We start from the raw sequence: 19,820 nt of genomic DNA on the forward strand, positions 1-19,820 counted from the left end.
AAAAATGTTTACATCAAAGTTATATATCAGGATCAACTTTGTAATTGACTGTGATGTAATGAGATGTGTGTGTGTGTGTATGAGACTCTGTACTGTACATGACACATGTGAGTGTATTCATGGAAACATATGGCCATATTGACATGCAAACAGGCTCAGATGTTTCATAAAAACATAAAGAGATTGCTACTAGCTTATTCCTTTTTTTCCTAAAGTCACTCAGGGGAATTTAGCAGGAAGCATTGTACAACATCATACAGCTCAACTTTCTAAACATACATTAAAAATGGCTGGAAATAGATGAAGATCTGGATAGTACAGTAAAACTGTGACAAATACAAAGGAAAAATCTGAGCTAAATTAAAAGCCCAGCCATGTATATGTATGTGTGTGTGTGTGTGTGTGTGTGTGTGTGTGTAAGCACTTTCAAAGAGAGTACCTGTGCCCTGCCAAAGGCATTTTTGTGCTGAAGGCACTTTGAGGCTGTATCAGGCTCTTCAATCGCCTCTTAATCCTAGCTGTGTGGAGTGCGGCTGCTTTGAAGTGTGTGTGTGTGTGTGAGTGTGTGAGTGTACGGGTACTTGTGTGTGTGTGTGTGTGTGTGTGTGTGTGTGTGTGTTAAAGAGACTAGAAGTGGATCTGAAGGCAAGGCATGCACTGCTTACGAGAACTTAATTAATAATCTGCAGTGGGAACCAGGCCAAACACGCACACATACACACATACTGACACGTGCACATTAAAAAAGGACTTGCGAGAGTGTAGGAAAACGGGTGACAACATTTTCGTGCGCGCGCACACACACACACACACACACACACACACACACACACACACACACACACACACACACACACACACACACACACACACACATTCAAACACAGACAAACACAGACAATGGACAAACAGGACACGTGAAGGCCAAACACATCCAGAGTTTGATCTTTTGGAAGTGACATTTGCTCAAGGTTTGCAGTCCCATTGTTTGTAATGGACCGTTGTATTGTTGCTAAAGGAGGAAGAAACCACAGTAAACATTTCTCAATAGAGTAATCCTGCCAACACATGATAACTTCTGTGTGTGTGTGTGTGTGTTAGTTTTCAGTATTTTCAGAATCTGTTCAGTGCAGTCTATAGTCCTGGACAGAATATTGCCTCCATATGGCATTTTTCTTCGATATGTTTCCTATCATCTCACATTGCTTAAGAGCAATTATGGTTTTCAGCATCGCTCTAAAGCTGAACTCTGACAGAAGATATAAAACTGATGCAAGGGTGATGTCACACCACACATAAAAAGGACAACAGATTGACAGGTGATTGGGTAAAAGGGCAGGGATGTTTTTAAAGTGACGATGAGTCACAAAACATGCTCTTTTTTATGCCTGTTGCTAGTTTCACCCTGCACACAACATGATGTAATATTGCACACTAGGGAACTGATTTGTGGGATACATTTCTCAACAAAAAAAAAACATGATTTCAAAGAGATGCTCTCCCTTTTAGTGGCAGCAGTATTTGTAAGCATTCAAAACGATGCTCTGTTCGCTATATGTCTCTCATAACAATTTGAGTTCAATCCGTCAGCGAGGGAGAGCCTGGAGATGTTATTTGCTCGTTTGTCTGTAATCATTGCTGTCTTGCTGTGCATATGTGTGTGAGAGTGAAAGTTGGTGCTGTAATGACAAGAGACTTTATTTCCATTTCACAGTTTACCATCACTGCCTGTCAGTAGTGATTCTCTTAATCCCTGCTGCTCATTTTCGGAGCTGCATCACACGCAGTACAGAAATAATGCATCACAGGCTCACACAGGCAGGCAACCACAGATGAACATACATTAAACACAGACACACAACATACCCAATGTTCAGTGATTACACACTCAACCAGCCAGTTCTTGGTATCTGAAAACCAATTAAATCCATTACCATCAGTGTGAGCGGGCTTAACATCTAACATCCATCATAAGGTCAGGAAAAAAAGTTAGTTTGAGGCTGTGAATGCTTAATGGCTTGAATCGCTTGTAGAATCACAGAATGCTTCAACATAAGCAGGTGGACTGACTTTAAAACCACAGAAAAAGTGTATCATTCATGCTTTCATGTATACAGATTTGTTTAAACTATTGTATAGGCAAAGGTAACGATGACTGTTAAAGCGTAACCCTCGCCAAAATGCAACCTAGGGTCGTTTTGTGAATGTACCCGAGTTAAATTTTCGTTTAAAAGCATAATTAGGACGGAAACGCCACTTTTAAGATTGACCGTATTTTTGTTTTCGGTCAAATGGCCTTTTGAATGGGAGTGCTAGGGGCACTACTATGACGGCATCAAAATCGCTATTTTTAAAACACTAAGAAGGCTCGACACAACATGAAACTTTGCTCGAAGTATCACCAGGGGCTCTACACATGAACTCCAGCATTGAGATCGTTGTTTGTGTACACAGAGTTTACTAAAAAGAAAGCTTTTGAACAACTCACTTGAGCAGTTGGTTTTTCCGCTCGCCGCCATCTTGCCAGTCAAAAAGATCCGATCTCGGAATGCAACGTAACAGAGAGGAGAATAAAGATGGAAAGCTCCTAAAGCTTAATTCCATATAAATGCCGGATAATTCGTTGTTTTGTTGTTAGTGAAAAACAATATTGACCTTGTAGTTGAAAAAGGAGCCTCATATAAGAAACAATACTAAAATCAATAGATGCGTTCATTCACATTCGGAGATCGGCACTTTTTGACTAGCAAGATGGCGGCGAGCGGAAAAACCAACTGCTAAAGTGAGTTGATCAAAACCTTTCTTTTTAGTAAACTCTGTGTACACAAACAATGTCCTCAACACTGGAGTTCATGTGTAGAGCCCCTGGTGATACTTCGAGCAAAGTTTCACGTTGTGTCGAGCCTTCTTAGTGTTTTAAAAATAGCGATTTTGATGCCGTCATAGTAGTGCCCCTAGCACTCCCATTCAAAAGGCCATTTGACCGAAAACGAGAATACGGTCAATCTTAAAAGTGGCGCTTCCGTCCTAATTATGCTTTTAAATGAAAGTTTGACTCGGGTACATTCACAAAATGACCCTAGGTTGCATTTTGGCGAGAGTTACGCTTTAAACTATGACAGCAACAATTTTGCGAAAGAGGTGTTATGTTTATTTTCAATTGGTCATTGAACTTTGTTGAAACTGTGTTGAAATGTCGTATTTCTGCCAAGGTAGACCTCACTACTATTTATTTATGCCTCCATCCCTACTTTGATCAATAAGTCTGTCTGGTGTTCAGATGTAGGATGTTGCTGAGTTGAATTAGAAACTTAACCCCCCCAAATAAACAGAGCCCAATATCATGGTGTCCCACTTAAAACTCAACTTCAAACCAAAGTGTAATCTATAGCGTGCAACAAGATGGGAGCTGCCTGACGCCATGTTTTAATACGATTGAGAAAGTGTGTCGCTTCCCTCCCTCCTCTTGGATCACTTCAAAAAGTGAGCAAGGGAGCTGTGTGATGTTTTTTTGGGACGGCAAAGCCTTTACTTTGACTCTTTCATCTGCTGGGTGACTCACTTGCTCTCTCTTCGCCGTCGGGCCCGATGGTGCACTGAGGAAACGAGGAGCTCAGATAGGTCCGGGCATGCGTACACGCACACAAACACACAACATATGTTCCTACACAAACGCTTTAATGTGTTTGTGAAGCAGCTGTGATGTAAACATATACCAACAGCAGACACATAGATCCAATAATCTAAATGCCCTACACTAAACATCCTAAAATGTACCACTTTCTCCCCTTAAATGAGTTCCATGGCTTTGCCTCCCACATCTCTTTGTCTCCCATTTAGTCTTTAGTTAGTGTGAGGTGAATGTAGGCCCTCTTTGATCATCCCTCAGCCTATGTTTTCTCCTCCTTGTCTAATCCATGACCGACTAAATAATGTGATTTGGTGTATCTCCAAATGGCAGAGAACCAACTTAATAAGTCAGCAGTGACAGTGGGCAAGAGAGAAGAACGAGACATCACTATGACAACAACAACGACAACAACCTTGTATCACCATCTTCTGGCTGAGAGAGAGAACGGTACACTCGCCAAGGCTGAAAGTACAAAGGATCAAAGCTAGTGTAAATGGACTGATATGGATGTTTTATGAAAATGTTAATGGGTGTACTAGAAATAGTGTGTTAACTGACACATCTCCCTGGTTTAACTTCCTGCATCCTGAGTTTAAACTTAAGATTTCTCTGTAGTTTTACGAGGACATAAAGATTCCAATTTAATTTGTTCACAACAGCTGTGTTGACACTGTATCATCAGTGCTTGTGGACATTCTCCTTGTGTCAATGAAAACGAATAAAAAACAAACACACAGGTAGAGATGAACAATGACAAAGGCATTACTGGTGTAAGAGCATAGATCCACACAAACTGATCCAAAGAAAAAAGAAGCACAGAGCAACCAAGACTGGCACCGTGTTCAGTGCAAATTCGGGAAATCAGCGGTGTGCACATTTTGCACTAAAACATCTTGGGTGGTCTGTTCACAAATGCACAGCTCTAAATATGGATGTGAATGCAACAATAACACATTGAAGACACATTAAGATCCAATCAGTCAAACCACATGTAATGATGGTCAGGGGCACATGTGTCCACACATGGAAAACCGTGTGAAAGCAGATGCTTCTCCGGCCACATGAAAAGATCGCCTACTCAGCTTTGTGCATAGCACAACAAACAAAAGTTATATACAGACGATTTTCCTTTGCCAAACAACTTAAATGAGGGTTTGAAGTCTGTGCCTGAGCTGAGGTACCAAACTGCCACTGCAATCCTTTCTCCAGCTGTATAACTGATCACAAACAAGTTTTTCTTCTTTTTTTCTTTAAGCGGGGGGGTCACAGTTTCTCACAGATGAAATTAAATGAATGAGTTGGGAGACAAAATCTGCTCACAAAAGATAAAGTCAAGATCCACAAAAGAAAGTTCTAGCTCCAGCTCAAGCTAGGGGACTTAACATCTCATACATTGTGTAAGCCAACCTAACCTATAGAGGAAGAACCCCTCAAGTTTGTGGATGTGCATAGACTGCTTCCTCGACCCCAAAAATAAAAATCCTGTGGGAAAAAGAGACTAATTGCAAAACAGAGTCTTTCATACCTCAGCTTTCTGATGCTCAACCTGCGTTCATGTGTGTGCGTGCGTACCAGAGAAAGAGTGAGTACTGTCATGCCTTTTATGCCAAGGGAGTCACATGGGACATGGCCAGAGGGATAATAGTGCTGTGACACGGGGAGCAGGGATTGGCTAATGTATGCCCAAAAGCTGCTTTTTCATTGGCTGATGTTTGCCTCCAGGTGGTTTTGTCACACTTGGTTAGTGTTTGATGAAATGTCCTGTCCCTTTGATCTAAAGTGAAAGTAGGCATGCATGCATTTACACACACACACACACACACACACACACACACACACACACACACACACACACACACACACACACACACACACACACACACACACACACACACACACACACACACACACGCACACACACAGAGAGATGTACTACACACTCATTTTCTACTACTTGCCAGAGGAATCATCAGAAAGTGTGTCCCCTGTCACTGAGGGCCAGATGTACGTACATTTGTGAATGTAGCGTTATCAGCGCCATGGCCAACCCGCAGAAAGTGCACGCTGTGATACTTCGGCTTACGTCGTATTTACCAAACCTGCAGTTCATCGGGTAATCAGCCCCTTTCTCTGCCCACTATACCGTAAATTGCGCTGTAGCAAAGTGTTAAGTACTTGTGCTATGATACGGCTGAATGCAGGCTCTGAAAGTTGGAAGTCTTCTGGTAGCTGCGCCAAGAGAAATCTCAATCATTCCCAATCTTACAGAGACAGAGAGTGTAGGTATATGTAAGGAGATAACATAGGCACAGGGTAATTATTGCTAACGAAAATGCTAGTTAACATTAGTAATTAATCCTAAACAGCTCATATAAGCCAAACTGCCTGCAAGCTTATCCTGTACTATACGGTAATTCCTCTACTATATGACACAATCGTTAGCCTATTTTTATAAAAGCGTCTGCTACGGAGCCATAACGTGAGGTACAAGGTAATGGAGCCTTTTATACATTGTCTTGTTTCTTTAGAAATAAACAACGGACAAATAGAGTCTTTAAACGCTTCAGATGTAAAGTTATTCGCAGTCAAGTGACGTAAAAAAAAAATGGCGGTCAGCGGAATGCTAACAGGAGGTGATGGCCAGGTAGCAACAAAATGGCGCTATAGATGGCTCAAGTTCTGAAGCGAAGCTTACCCCCTTGGGCCTATGTCGTCGTCTTGCTCGGATTACTGCTGCCATTTCACCAGGAGGTATATGCGAGGAAACCCGCTTGCGGCTGGTTTACACCTGCTTTTAAGAGGCGGAGAATTTTCACCGCAAAATAGAGGCACGCTGTCACGGGCGGTTTTTGTACATAACCCAGAATACATAATTAGGCGCACTTTACGCTTTCCCTCCCATCTCTTTATGGGAAACTCCCACTTTCCCCTTGACCCTCCTGTGAATGGATATGCATGACACGGAAAAGTGCAATTTGCCATTTTCAGTTCCCGCGACGGGCAGTCTGCGCTTTTACCTCAGTGCGGCCTGTTTGTACATACCTCGCCATGCTTTTACGAGCATGTGGCAAAACAGATATGCCTGAAGTGGGCGAAAAAGCGTTGGTACATCTAGCCCTGAGTGTATTTTGTGAATACACACTTTTTATGCACATGTACGGTAACATACACATTTATATAGTGCTTTTCTAGTCTTAATGACGCTTTTACATATTACAGACCCCATTCACACACATTCATACACTGTGGCCGAGGCTGCCATACAATTTGGGGTTCATTGTCTTGCCCAAGGACACTTCGACATGGGACTGCAGCGGGGATCTAACCACCAACCTTCCGATTGGTAGGCAACCGCTCTATCACCTGAGCCAGTGAGTACAGTGTACACTCTTACACTCACTCACACACCTGGTTCCACACAAACCTATCAGTCAAAATGTGTCTAATCTCTAGCAGTTCAAAAAGCTATGCTCTCCAGACTAAAAGCAAATATTAATTCAAGGTTCCAGACGTTATTCATTTCTTATCAAACCTGAGGCCTCTTGATCTTTTGTCTCACGGTATCTCAGATCTCTAGTATTGACAAGCAAGGAGTGAGTACAATACAGCTGTGTAAGGTGAAGAGGTCCAACACAAAGACCTTTTCAACGCTAACCAAACGTTAAGCTCATAAAGTACTGCATATCAAGCTCTAATTGCAAATATGACCTGTGTTTTAAATGCTAGGGATCATACAGAAGAGTGTGTGTGCATATGTATGTGTGGTAAGAAACCATATTCATACACTTCCTTAAAGCCCAGCCCTGGTTTCTGGTAACTCTTTATAGAAAACCCTAATGTTATGTGCTCTGCCACAACTTGAAAGCAGGGGGGAGGATGTGGGGAAAAACAGAGAGAGAGATGGACGATGGAGGTGTGGAGGAGAATAAGAAAGTTAGATAAGGAGGTGGTGTGTGTGAGAGGCAGGATTCGTGCTAACTGTAGCCCAGAGATGAGGCGTCTTTATCAGGCAGAGGCAGCTTCACAGGCCCCTCAGTGGAGAACAGAGATTGGGAGGTCTGGGGTTGTGTGCTTTCAGTCTCACTCACGAACATGTACACACACACACACACACACACACACACACACACACACACACACAACACACACACACACACACACACACTTACAAAGATAAACTTCAATAGCAAACAGACTAAAACCCCCCACACCTTCTACTCAGCCTACCTCCATCACTTTTCCTTCTCTCCTCCTTTCTTTTTGGTGCAGCTCAAATGTATGGGACTATCTGAACGTCTGATCTTATCTCCTCTGATATTCTGTTTCTCATTATTTCATTCCAACAGCTCTGACTGTCTACTCCCAAAACATCCCCCTATCCCCCTGTATCCCTCTCTGTCTCTCCCTTAAACGAATGTGTCTTTTGATGGGAATCCATTCATGGATTTAATGGATTTCTCTGGCCCTTTTTTCCAGGATCTAGGAGATGTGTTCAAAAAAAAAAAAAAAAAAAAAAGGAGGAAAAGCTGGTTTGCCCAGGCTCTGCTTCCAAGAGGATGGTGGACTGCAGAGGACAGCATTTCTGTCTCCATCAAAAGAATGAGAAATATTCAGCTTACAAAACAGGGCGAATGAGTCAATATGGATCTGAGAGCTGGCTGACTTCAATCCCGCATATAAAAAAAAGAGGGTGCAACAAAGTAGTGAAACTTTTCCCTGCCCACTCCGAAGTCAAACTTGGAGACAGATTAGAAAGTAGAAAAAAAAGGGGAAAAGTAAGATGTTCAACCTTTGCTGAGTTTTTTTTTTAGAAGCATGCACTTTCAGCTGACTAAAAAGAACGGAGAAATCATTAATCTCTTTCATAAAAAGTGAAACTAGCACATTGCTTATAGTGTTATCAGTCGAAGTTCAACAGTCAGCATCACTGCTTTGAATCCACTCCAGATTCCCCGACAACCGTGGGTCATTTTTTCCAAGTATACAAAAAGTGTGAAGATAGAGAGAGGAATTAAAGTGAGCCAAAAAGATAAAATAGCTTTTAGCTGCAAAACAGTCATCACATATCCAAAAAGGAAAAAAGGGGACTGATAGGAAATAGCCTGATTTCTTCAAATGAGGATTAAACTGTAATAAGCACACTCTTTTCCTCGGATCTCTCTCCCTTCAGTACCCCTGGTTCTGTGTACCATATGGAGCCAAAACGGCCGGCTGGGTGCTTTGGAGGTCCCTGCATTCCCGGGCTAATGCTGCGCAGCTGGCGTGGGATGGTGTCTAATGAAAAATGCTCTCTTTGATGGGACCTGCCGAGGGATTAGGTTCTGATCAACACTACCTTAGGTCAGCTTCCTGCTAGACCAGCACAAGATTATGGGTGATTTCCCAGCCGTGGGTCCAGTTTCTGTAGTGGCGAGGGAAGAGAATATGAGACAGAAAGCAAGGAAGAAAGAGAGAGGGAACCTCAGAAGTTCTAATTGAAGTACTTCCTGGCTCACTAAGATAGCAAAAAGCAACGCTGGATAATAGCTCTACTGAAATGCTCTGGTTTCCACTCTGTGACTGACCCTTAAGTCCAATGCCCTAACTAGTGTGTTCATGTCAAAACCGTATATCCCACGATGGTAAGAGGGTCAACCAAAACACTTAATTTCTACAAATACACAAGTACATGTGTAGATGCTGACAGCACTGTTACCTTACACAGCTTTGATGGATGTGGTAAAATGTCATACTAGTATGAGCTGGCTTTTATGTGGTGGCTGTGTGAGTCGGTGGGTGCATCTGAGAGGACATATGGACAGGTTTAACCCCAGCTTGGATGTGTAAACATTTCGATGTACTGATCTGTACAACTGCACCCACATGACAGCAGCATACAGTGATGAACCCGAGCAAGCCTTCCTCCCCTGGGGGCCTGCTGTGGTAGAGCGGGTCACGGCAGTTCGATCACCGGCCCCTTCCTGTCCACATGTCTGACAAGACACAGAACTCGCCTTGCATGGTAGCTTGCCTCCCCCTTGTTTAAACAGAAATTCATCCACACAGGCAATAGAGAGTGATGTAACATGATGCAGACAGCATCCTATTGGAAACTGGCGATTTCCCATCTTTTCCCTCCTACCCTTCACCCACCTTCTCTTGAGCAGCATCCTTCTCCCGCTGGTGGCTTCTCTCAAGGTCGCCACGGATACGCTCCATATCAGAGCGGAGCCGCTCCAGGGATGCCTCCTTGTCCAGGAACGCCCTTTGTGTTTCCTCCTCCCGGAGCAATGCCATCTCAGCCAACTGTTGCTTGTGCTGTGCATGGGCTCCCTGGATTTCTTCACGTAGACTCGACAACTGGGCTTCCAAATCTGAAATAGTCTAGAAAGAGATGGAAACAGAGATGTACAGTGGTAAATGTTAACTAATGTCCTGCAGATAACCACGTGGCTCTGAGATGCTCTTGGGTAAAGATTTCATATTCCAGATGATAGAATAGATGGAAAAAGTGAGAGGAAATTGTCTTTATTGGTACACAGAAATGCGTTTCTGTTACACTTTGATGTATTGTATGATGGAAGCTACTTTGATCATTTTAGCTTAAGTGAACTGTATTACTTTAGATCTATTTTTGTTTATTGTGTATTCCTCCAGATGGATTTATGTCTAAATGTGTTTATTTAATGTACCAATGAAGAGAACGTATCAGAACATCCACCCGTATGCCTCTCTGCACTCATGCATTTCTGGGACTGACAAATGGCTTTTCAATGGGTCTGGCTGGGCACAGATGTTCTCTGACGAATATGTGAGCGACAAAGAGAAGCAGAAATATATTCTGTGTCCTGCAGGGTGAAAATATGGAAACAACACATCTGTCAACTCCAAAACATCAACAAGAGTTGCTGCAGAGAGATTGAGACAAAGTATCCAAGTATGAGGGAGTGCCTGTACAGTTTAACTAAGTGTAGGAAAGTTTTACAAACATGCTTACATGTTTCTGTTTTCCTCTGTGTGTTTGTGTAGGGGCTGCTGCGATGGCATGACCACTCTCTTGACATTTCTCTTTTTGGAACTGCTCAGCCTGGACTTTACCCAGTAGAGCCCTTTAAAAGTGCTGCCAGTGCGACTTTAGAACCATGCGCTATGATTGCCATATTTGGTGTACCTGATGAAGGAACAAACTTGAGGCGAAAAACAACTCAACATCATAGCATTTGTCTCTTTACTGACACGTAGGCAAATTTGACTACATTGGAAATCAAGCGCCCCGCCCACTGCAGCACAATGGCTTAAGGACGTAATGCTGTTTTTACATCTTGAGAAGATTACATTTACAATAAGAGGTTTTAACAAATTCCTCTCAGTGTGGGAATCTCTATTGTCATACTTTAGTAACCTCCAAGCCCTACCGGTGTAGTAAGTGACCATCCTGGCTCCGGAGGAATGACTGCCCCCCTCTATATTCAAGCTACACTATAAACCTGGCTATAGTACTCCACTATGGTGTGTCATGACAGAGTTTTGAAGGCGTGCCGTCCTTCACAGAAGTCATATTTGTTTATTTAGGTTTCAATCCTAAGTATGTATTTCCTTTATAATTATCTGTATTGCTAATACTTTCTTATTTGGTCCAATCGGGTGAGATGGGGTGGTCTGGGAGGAGGGTGTTTTGTGTGTAAGAAAAAGAAAAACTCATAACTGTAGCGATCGTGTCTATGTTTATAATTTATATTTCTCGAATAAAAAAAGGTGAGTGAGCGTTAACATTACATAGTAGGAATGCTAATAAGCCCAAGCCCACAGCTTCTGAAACACCAAAAATAAGACTGGTCTGAGACATGCAATGAACCTACATCTCAAAAGTTTGGGAAATGCCAAAAGGAAAAAGATAAGCTTATGGTTTGGACAAAAATGCATCACTTAGCTGGTGTTATGAAGTTTGCTTAGTCTCAAAACTGAAAGATTTTGATTATTTTGAAATGTATGCTTGAGTAAGAGGACATATTACATGTACATTTATGATATGACATTCGCCATCCTTGTTACATTTGGATAATACGAAGTTTACTGTCCTCAAATAGCCAATTTGTAGTACATAACCGCACGTATTACATTTATCAGCATATGATCATTTCCTCCAATTTACAGCAAACAATGAGCAAAAAAATCATTGTAGCGAAGTGTAGGTGACTCTAAAATGCATTGCAGTTTCACACTTCCTTACCTATATTGCACGTATTTCCCAGCTATTGCACATTCTCATTACTCTTCTTGGTTTACTTGGTTTATTTCTTACTTTGGTTCACTCTGCTCTTCCTCCTGCACCCCTCCCTCCCCTCAAAAGCCTGGGCATCCTAGGACAACGCCATGCTAAGGCAATCAGACAGAAAGTGTCTGAAGTCTTTTTTAGCGGGCACTGGGGAGAATCAAAGAGACTTCAAAGGAGTGTCACAAAAACAGGCAGATGCTGTGGCTCTGTGTTATACTCCCTCCAACACTGGCACACACAGACTGATCCACTTGTGCGCACACATACGTACACAAACAGCCACACATGGCCTAGCTGTCATACACATACAATGGCATGAAGCACATTCAGAGAGTATGAGGTGAAAAAAAAAAAAAACGCACGCAATCCTCTCTCTCTATGTCCAACGCCTCCTGTCTCTCAACATTACCCGTCTCACTGCTTGTGCCTTCAAGGGCAAGCAGCTATTAGATCTGAGCTCTAGAGTCTTTAATGTATAATTCTCTCTTTAACAAATGTGGATGATTTGCCTTCCAAAAAAAATCTTTTAATAAGTTAAGAGTATAATCTCCCAGAACAGAGGCATTGGCAATGACACTTTAGAAACTTAAGAGGCCAAAAGAGCATGTCTCCTTTGGAAGTGTGTGAGCAAAGTCACAGCCACGCGGATGTGGAGCTTTGGGATGAAGTAGCTCTTAGTGACAATAGGAGTGTCAAAATGTTGGGTCAAATCATGTCATCTAAGAAGACAAAAGATTGGGAGAACAACAGAACTCTGGTTAACAAACTATACACATTAAAGTGGTCATATTATGCTTTTTGGCTTTTGCCAAAAAGCATTATGACCTCATAAGGAGCAAGATTCCAGATCGGCCCATCTGAGCTTTCATTTTCTCAAAGGCAGAGCAGGATACCCAGGGCTCGGTTTACACATAGCGCCATTTCTAGCGACTGGGGGTCCATAGGCAGGCAGGGGGAATGCAGATTAATCTTAAAAAACCTCATAAAGTGAAATTTTCATGCCATGGGACCTTTAACCTATGTACTACTCTGCCTGCAAACTTTATTATGACAATCGTTTAAGCAGCATCATCATTTTATGGACTGAACAGCCAGGATGTGCTGATAATAAAGCTGGAGTTGTTCTAACTTTGTTTGATTACAACCATAATATGCCAGCCTCCCTTGTAGGAAGAATACCAATTATGTTTTGGTGAAGAGTGCCCACATGTTTTATTAAAAAAAAAAAAAAAAAAGGGTTTTCACTTTGCAGTTGCTTCTGACAAAACTGATAAAACAAAACAAAAATAAAGAGGAAAAACTGGGTAATCAGTTCAGCACATCTTTAACATTAATTTTAATAGGTTCATTATTTTTCTGGTATGCTAATTTGGGAAATGCTTGTGGTTTACGGGCAGATGTTAAAGATGTAAAAACACAAGAGGAAAGTCATATGTTTTCCCATCAAAAAAAGTATTAGATGCAGGTGACATAACTATAAACAGGCAAAACCTTTCTCACAGCGGATATTATGACTTGGCAAACATAGGTGTAACTAATAACATTTATCATAGCTGTATTCCATCTAGGCATGCCAGTGCTCTGGTATTGTGCATGTTGGCTTACTGACATGTCTTAAAGGCACACCTAAACGGAGCAGACCTATAATTAATCTTATTACGGTAGGTACACCTGTGCTTTTCCTGCTATGACAACTCAAATGATTGCTGTGAGTAATAAAGTTAGCATTACCATGACAGGTGGAAAACCTTTAGCTTAAAGGTGCCCTGCCACACGTATTTCATTACTTTGTGGTAATGTCTGTAAGTTCTACCATGGACTCTGTATCTGTAATTTTTTTGTGGAAAAAATGCCTTGGTTACCTTGTTTCAAGCCATTCTAGCGTGGTATAGAAAGCCTACAGGAAGACTCAGTCTGATTTCTGCCAGTTCTCATTAATGTTCAACAAGCTAAGCTGTTTGAATCTGATTGGCTAACAGCTAGCCAATGAGAGCCTGGCTGTCAGAATCCTTTACCCAGCAAAACTGGGCGAGCTCATAAATAGTAATGAGCTCAGGCAATATGATGTCAGACTGACCAGCTTTTGTAATTGGCCTGATTTCTCTGCTTATCTCTTTTCAGTGGCTAGAGCTGACAAAGGAGGTAGCAGTTCATTTTCACATTCACAACATAACACAAACGCATATGGACCTAACATATTTCAAAAAATGCAAGTAAAAACGGTTTTGTATGGCAGGGCACCTTTAAACTCAGTTGACCTGAGCTATAAACCTAACTTAAGTCTAGATTTGTTCTACTCTGAAAAGTTTTGAATTTCACAAAAATAGTTTAAAATTTTTGGGAAATACTATTATTTACTTTCGCTGAGAGTTATATGAGAAGATTGATACCACTCTCCATGTCTGTGGGATAACTGTGGAGCTTGGATTGTGTGTAGATTAAACAAACAATAGTCAACATGTTAACTAGTGAGCTTTAGAGGGGCTGCTCCCAGTCTTTAATGCTAAACTAAGCTAAGCTAAGCTAATCAACTCCTTCCTCTAGCTCTAGTTTATGCACATACCGGTATGCAGAGATGAGAGTGGTATCTATTTTCTAATCTAACTCTAAGTGAGAAAGTGATAAGTGTATTCCCCAAAATGTCAGATTATTCCTTCCATTTTTTTTTTTCACTTTAGGTTCACAAAACATTTCCTTACCTTAAACTTTATCTGGCCCTCACACTGACTCTAATTTGACAATTTAAAAGAAACAAATGCAGTCATGAAAGTAAAACTGTGTGTATGTAGTCATGCTGTAAGCTCATTTTAAAGCACAGTATTTATGTACAGTATATGTGAATGTTTTAATATTGTATCAGCAATATAACTGACAAATAATTACCTACAAAATAACCCTCATTCTCCGTCAAACATAAAAAATGTATTAATGTTCAGAATCAGATTTAATGCATGTATCATTATGTGAAATTTGACTGAACTATGCAAAGAAAAAAAGGTAAGAATGTGGTAATGAATGTTTTACTGTTGTTGAAATCCCAGATGTGATGCATGTAGCCTACATATTAAAATGGCTTCATGGCCTTAAAGAGAGCATGCTGTAACACTCAACACATCACACATCAGTAGTCACTGATGACATTGTCAATGATAGATCCTTCTGAATGAAAATAATCAGCTGGGTTCTAACATAAATACTTAGATGTACAGTACATGAGAAGATGTGATGAAATCATTCAAAGAATCACAAACACAGTGACAAGCCCGCTCAGTGGGATCCGCTACTGGAAATCACTGAATAACAAGACAAGATCCACTTGACGATACCAGATCTCAGGGGCTGATCATTTGGTAAGTGACAATACACAAGCGCTGAGACAATCAGTGTGCACACTGGTCTAGCTGTCCGCCTTCTTCTCTTCATCGGACATTCTCTAAGCTTTGACTCAGTCTGTCATCACCCTCTTCATTTGACTCATCTTAATCACATACTTGGGATTGAAAGGCTTTGAAAAATTGACAGCATCATTATTTAGTCCATCATGGCCCAGAAGAAAGACCTCACAAGACTCTCGCTCTCTCCTATTCTGTTTGAAGTCCAGATGGTGTGTACGTTTCCTTTAGAAAAGACTATATTAGTTGGGAAAATAATACCTATAAATTTAGTTTTGAAGAGGAGCTGTTGGGAAAAATGTGAATGATGGGTTTTGCATAGAACAAACAATTCTGTTGTTTGCAAAAAAAAAAAAAAAAGAGGCTTCAAATGAATTTATAATGCTTGTCCTAGTTTGTAAAGTCAAACCTTTACTTATGTTCTACAATTGAAAGCCTCACAAACACAAAATGTAATATATTCAGAACAATAGCAATAACAGTGAAATATGTAAAATTAAATTTTATAATACAATCTTTACATGCTTCAAAAATGAGGGATGTGCGTGATTAGTCGGCTAAGTCGTTGCTATCCTCGCTAGTCGACACCAGAAATACTAGTTCGTTAAACTTCTTATTACAATTATTATTTAATTCATGTGCACATTTAAGATTAACATATTGACATAGTTTGCACAGAAATGTTTTTACTGCTTTTCTGTCTTTGTTTTCATGTAAAGAGCCTTTGAGTAAAAGTGCCTTAAGTTAAAGCGCTGTATAAAATAAATGTATTATTATTATGAAGTTTAAACGTCCGTTTAAACATCAGGGAAATTAGTTGTTAGGAACATCCCTACCAAAAATGCTTAATTTTGTAGAGAATATGAAATAAGTACTACAAAAGTTTCAAGGCAAGTTGAAAATTGTGCAATTTTGAGTGGAACATTTTTCTTGTTTAGTGTGACTTCAGTGTGAGATATCGTTTTCCTGTACTATGTTAAACATATTTTTAACACTCCATGGTGGACGATTTCATCACAATATCTGTCCAAGAGAGGCAAAAAGAAAAAGGCCACTACATCAGGATTTGGGGTGTGTTCAGGCGTGTTAGAGGGTGTACTGCTGATGGATCCCAAAACAGTCTACAAAACTCCTTGGCCCTCTTTTTGGGCGTTGATCAGCTGACAGAACAACACAGAACTGGCTGCGGGCAAACAAGACAACACGTTTCATCACCCTGGACAGACAACCAAATGAAATCTTCATTTCATACTTTGGTATAAAAAAAAAAAGAAAAAAAGAAAAAAATGGTATTCTTTTAAAAGAACATTCAGGTCCACAAGGCCGGGAATTGTGTGTTAATCCCCGGAGTCAGTGGGATGCCAACCACACACACCAGGCCTTGAATGCAGCGGCTTAATTCTGATTCTTTCATCAGGGATATCATGACATGTAACATTTAAGGCACAAACAGCAAAAAGAAAAGATAACTTAAAAGTGTGAATGTTGACAAATAGAAGCCCCAAGTACACAATAGATGGGTCATATAGTCTTCATAATATGTAGCGGCTACACGGCGGGTGAAGCCAGAGTTTCATCTGGTGGGATGAGGACAACGTGTCCCAGTGTGAGTTTTTTTTTAGCTCTTTCCTCCAATTGCTGCCTCGACTCATTGGCTCCCCTTCTCAAACACAAGTCAAGAGTCAGGAATGCTATTTATTAGTGTCCTGCCACATCAAGGGGATGAGCGGGTATTACTCATCCTATGAGTGTGTGACTGACATTTGCTGTTCACTTAGCCAACTTCCGAGCAGCAACTGTCCTTGCACTGATTCCAGGAAGACTGAGAGAAAGTGTGAGAGTCAAAAATAATGAGGCCTGGGTTTAATCGCCACGGCAGGCATTTGAGTTGCCTGTTACTGACATGTCACTTGATGATGATATATTGTCCATCTGACCCATGTGGTGGGAGTGTGTTGATGAAAAGTCCTAAGCCCCCCAGAAGCACAAGAGAAAAGAAAGAAGAAAATAAGCTGTATTATTTGCTTTTACAGGAAGTGCTCTATGTTTTCTGTATTGCATCAACAAAATGTTCTTTTTACGAAATTCAATTCATATTTTCACAGCTCTCACAGCCCTGTGCTATGCGTTTAGAAAGGCTGCCAGTGAGGGCCACATTGCTATCGGTGTACAGAGTTCCTAAGGGGTAAACAACTTTGGTAATGCAACAGTGTTTAATAATAAGTGGATTTGCTCAATGTAAAAAAAGAAAAGGAAAGAAGCTCATCTTTAATACATGTCTGCTGCTGGTGTGTCAGCTTCTTGTCATTTTAACAGCACACCCATGGAACAGGGTTCACATAGTAAGTCAAACCAGCTCACATCCCCACCACTTTCAGAAACCTCCCAATCCTGTCCTCCATCTTTCTAAGGCCTGAGTGAAAATCTTGATTTCTGCCGCTTTAACATCTGACATTCCGAAGGCGTCTGATCCCTACTCAAAATGCTGCACGAGCAAACAGGAACTGAGAATATGAGATGAGCACTGGGGAAGTTTGTTTTCTGTCACCTCCTAAGATTTGACAAACTACATGTCATTTTGACACGAGTAAATAAGCATGTTATCAGCAGAAATGTCCTGTTGTGACGGCATCTCCAGAAAACCAAATAACCCACTAGCTGGTGCCATCGGTGCAGTGAAAGACATTTTCCAAAAATATTAGACAAGGGAACATTAGAGTGGGAATGAAAAGCAAAATCACGACTTTTCCCTTATGTTATACGTTTTCTAGCCTTTTAAAGAAATGGTAGACGCCAACCAGTATAGCAGTATCCTGGCGGTATGGGATGGCTTCTATTGGTCTATTAAATAATTGCCTCATTGTGTAACAGAGGTTACAAATGAAGGAATATTTTGACATTTAAGCTAGCAACAGGGGGCCATTTTGAACCTTACTGGGAGCATCCCTTCTAGTTTCATTGTTCACACCTAAAATGTAACATTAACAAAAAATGAAACACAGAAGACAAATTTGTTAAAATTTAACAGCTTGGGGAGTCTCTTAAGTCGTCAAATATTGCTGTATTTTACAAGAAAAATAGGCTTTTACCTTTGATACAGTGTTGGTAAACACCTTTTAAAAGAATAAATCCAATTGTTGTTATTAGTGGTAAATGTAATGATCTCTTAAATTCCCCTTTGCCATAAATTATTGTACCTAAACCTAAAATAGTTTTTTCTCCGCCAGTCATTTTGTGTGGGCACTTTTTGTCCAAAAATACAACATATGTCTTGCTGGATCCCTGTCTCCAGCTAACGGCCAATAATGAAAAAAAAGAATCTCTGCATGCTGACAATGTCCATTTCATGAGGAAGCCTGAAGAGTCAAACACATCCCCAGTTGGGGGCTGGTTTGTCAAATGGCTTCCCACAGAGCTTCAAGCTAGCCCAGGCTGGAGCGAGGCGAAGACAGAACGAGGGGTATGAGATGAAGACCTGCTGGTTTGGCTAAATGGTAACAGAACAGCCTCTCAGTGTCAGAGATGTCCATTAATATAGACCCACATGTCATACACTCATAGTGGCCGCCAATGCTGAAATAAGAGAATAACCAGCGTTTTCCGGAGGGAGATGGCTACCTGCGGTGAGAGGAGAGTGCCATGCAGAGATGCACTACGGTGGGAGTACAGGGCGCTTAATGTTAGTCCACAACCGTTCAGCGGAAAATAAAAAAAGAAATTCGACCCAGGGTTTTGGAATAAAAGCTTGGCGCTCAACAAAACAGATTTCTTCTCCTTCATCTAGCTACCTGTGGTTTCTGGATTTCACGTCTTTACACTTCTATCAAGAAACCCTGCTGCGATAAAAACTAATAAAAACTTTAAAACAGCGTTAGAAGTTGCGACTGTGTAATTTTTTTGTTTCATTTGTTGTTTCTTTTTATTTTTACTTTTTCTTACGCATAACATTTTTGCCAAAAATAAAAATGTATTTTTATTCAAATAGCAATATCTAAATGTTTCCGTACACTCACACCAGATACACGGCAATCTATAAAACGATTCACACCCAATCTCAATATCGGTCTTGCTTCAAGTAAAAAAAAAAAAAAAAAAAGTGTCTTAACCCGCTGTGCTTTTGAAACCCCAGGAAGACGTCAATGGGCAAAATACAAAATGGTTGTCCACGGGAGAGCGGTGGGTCAGCATGTGTAGATGTGTGTGCAAACGTGGATCAGTGGAGACCCCCTACCTGGGCATCGCGCTTCCTCCACTCCTGGGTGTGCTGTTGATGCTGTTGCAGGGTTGCCCTGGCCTGCCTCTCCAGGCTGCTCACCTCCCACTGGCGCTCCTGGACCAGGCTGTCCTTTTCGGCGCTGTGCTGCTGCTGTTGCCGCGTCCTCTCTTGCTCGTGCTGCATGCGCTGCTCAGCCATCTGATTGGACAAGCAGGCAAAGAGAGACTTCATCAGCCAACACACACTCAGAGCAATCCTGTCGTCATGACAACTTGTCCATCCACCGATCCATTCATCCTTTCTTCGTCCTATTCCTTAAACCCCTTT

The 19,820-nt window shown here is 41.2% G+C and overlaps 1 protein-coding gene across 5 annotated transcripts in view; it reads right to left on the reverse strand.

The window, feature by feature from the left end:
- Window positions 1-19,820, reverse strand: part of cep112 (centrosomal protein 112) — a 137,968-nt gene that overhangs the window by 47,471 nt on the left and 70,677 nt on the right. For all 5 annotated transcript variants that reach the window (XR_005641884.1, XM_039825065.1, XM_039825063.1 and 2 more), the window contains 2 exons: window positions 19,509-19,691; window positions 9,764-9,994 (listed from right to left, as the gene is read on the reverse strand). Coding sequence is in view for 4 of the 5 variants with exons in the window: in XM_039825065.1 (XP_039680999.1) it covers window positions 9,764-9,994; window positions 19,509-19,691 (414 nt within the window). In the remaining variant the exon portion in view is untranslated. The remainder of the gene's footprint in view (window positions 1-9,763; window positions 9,995-19,508; window positions 19,692-19,820) is intronic.

Source organism: Perca fluviatilis, chromosome 15 (assembly GCF_010015445.1).
Source record: "Perca fluviatilis chromosome 15, GENO_Pfluv_1.0, whole genome shotgun sequence".
NCBI classification, from domain to species: domain Eukaryota; kingdom Metazoa; phylum Chordata; class Actinopteri; order Perciformes; family Percidae; genus Perca; species Perca fluviatilis.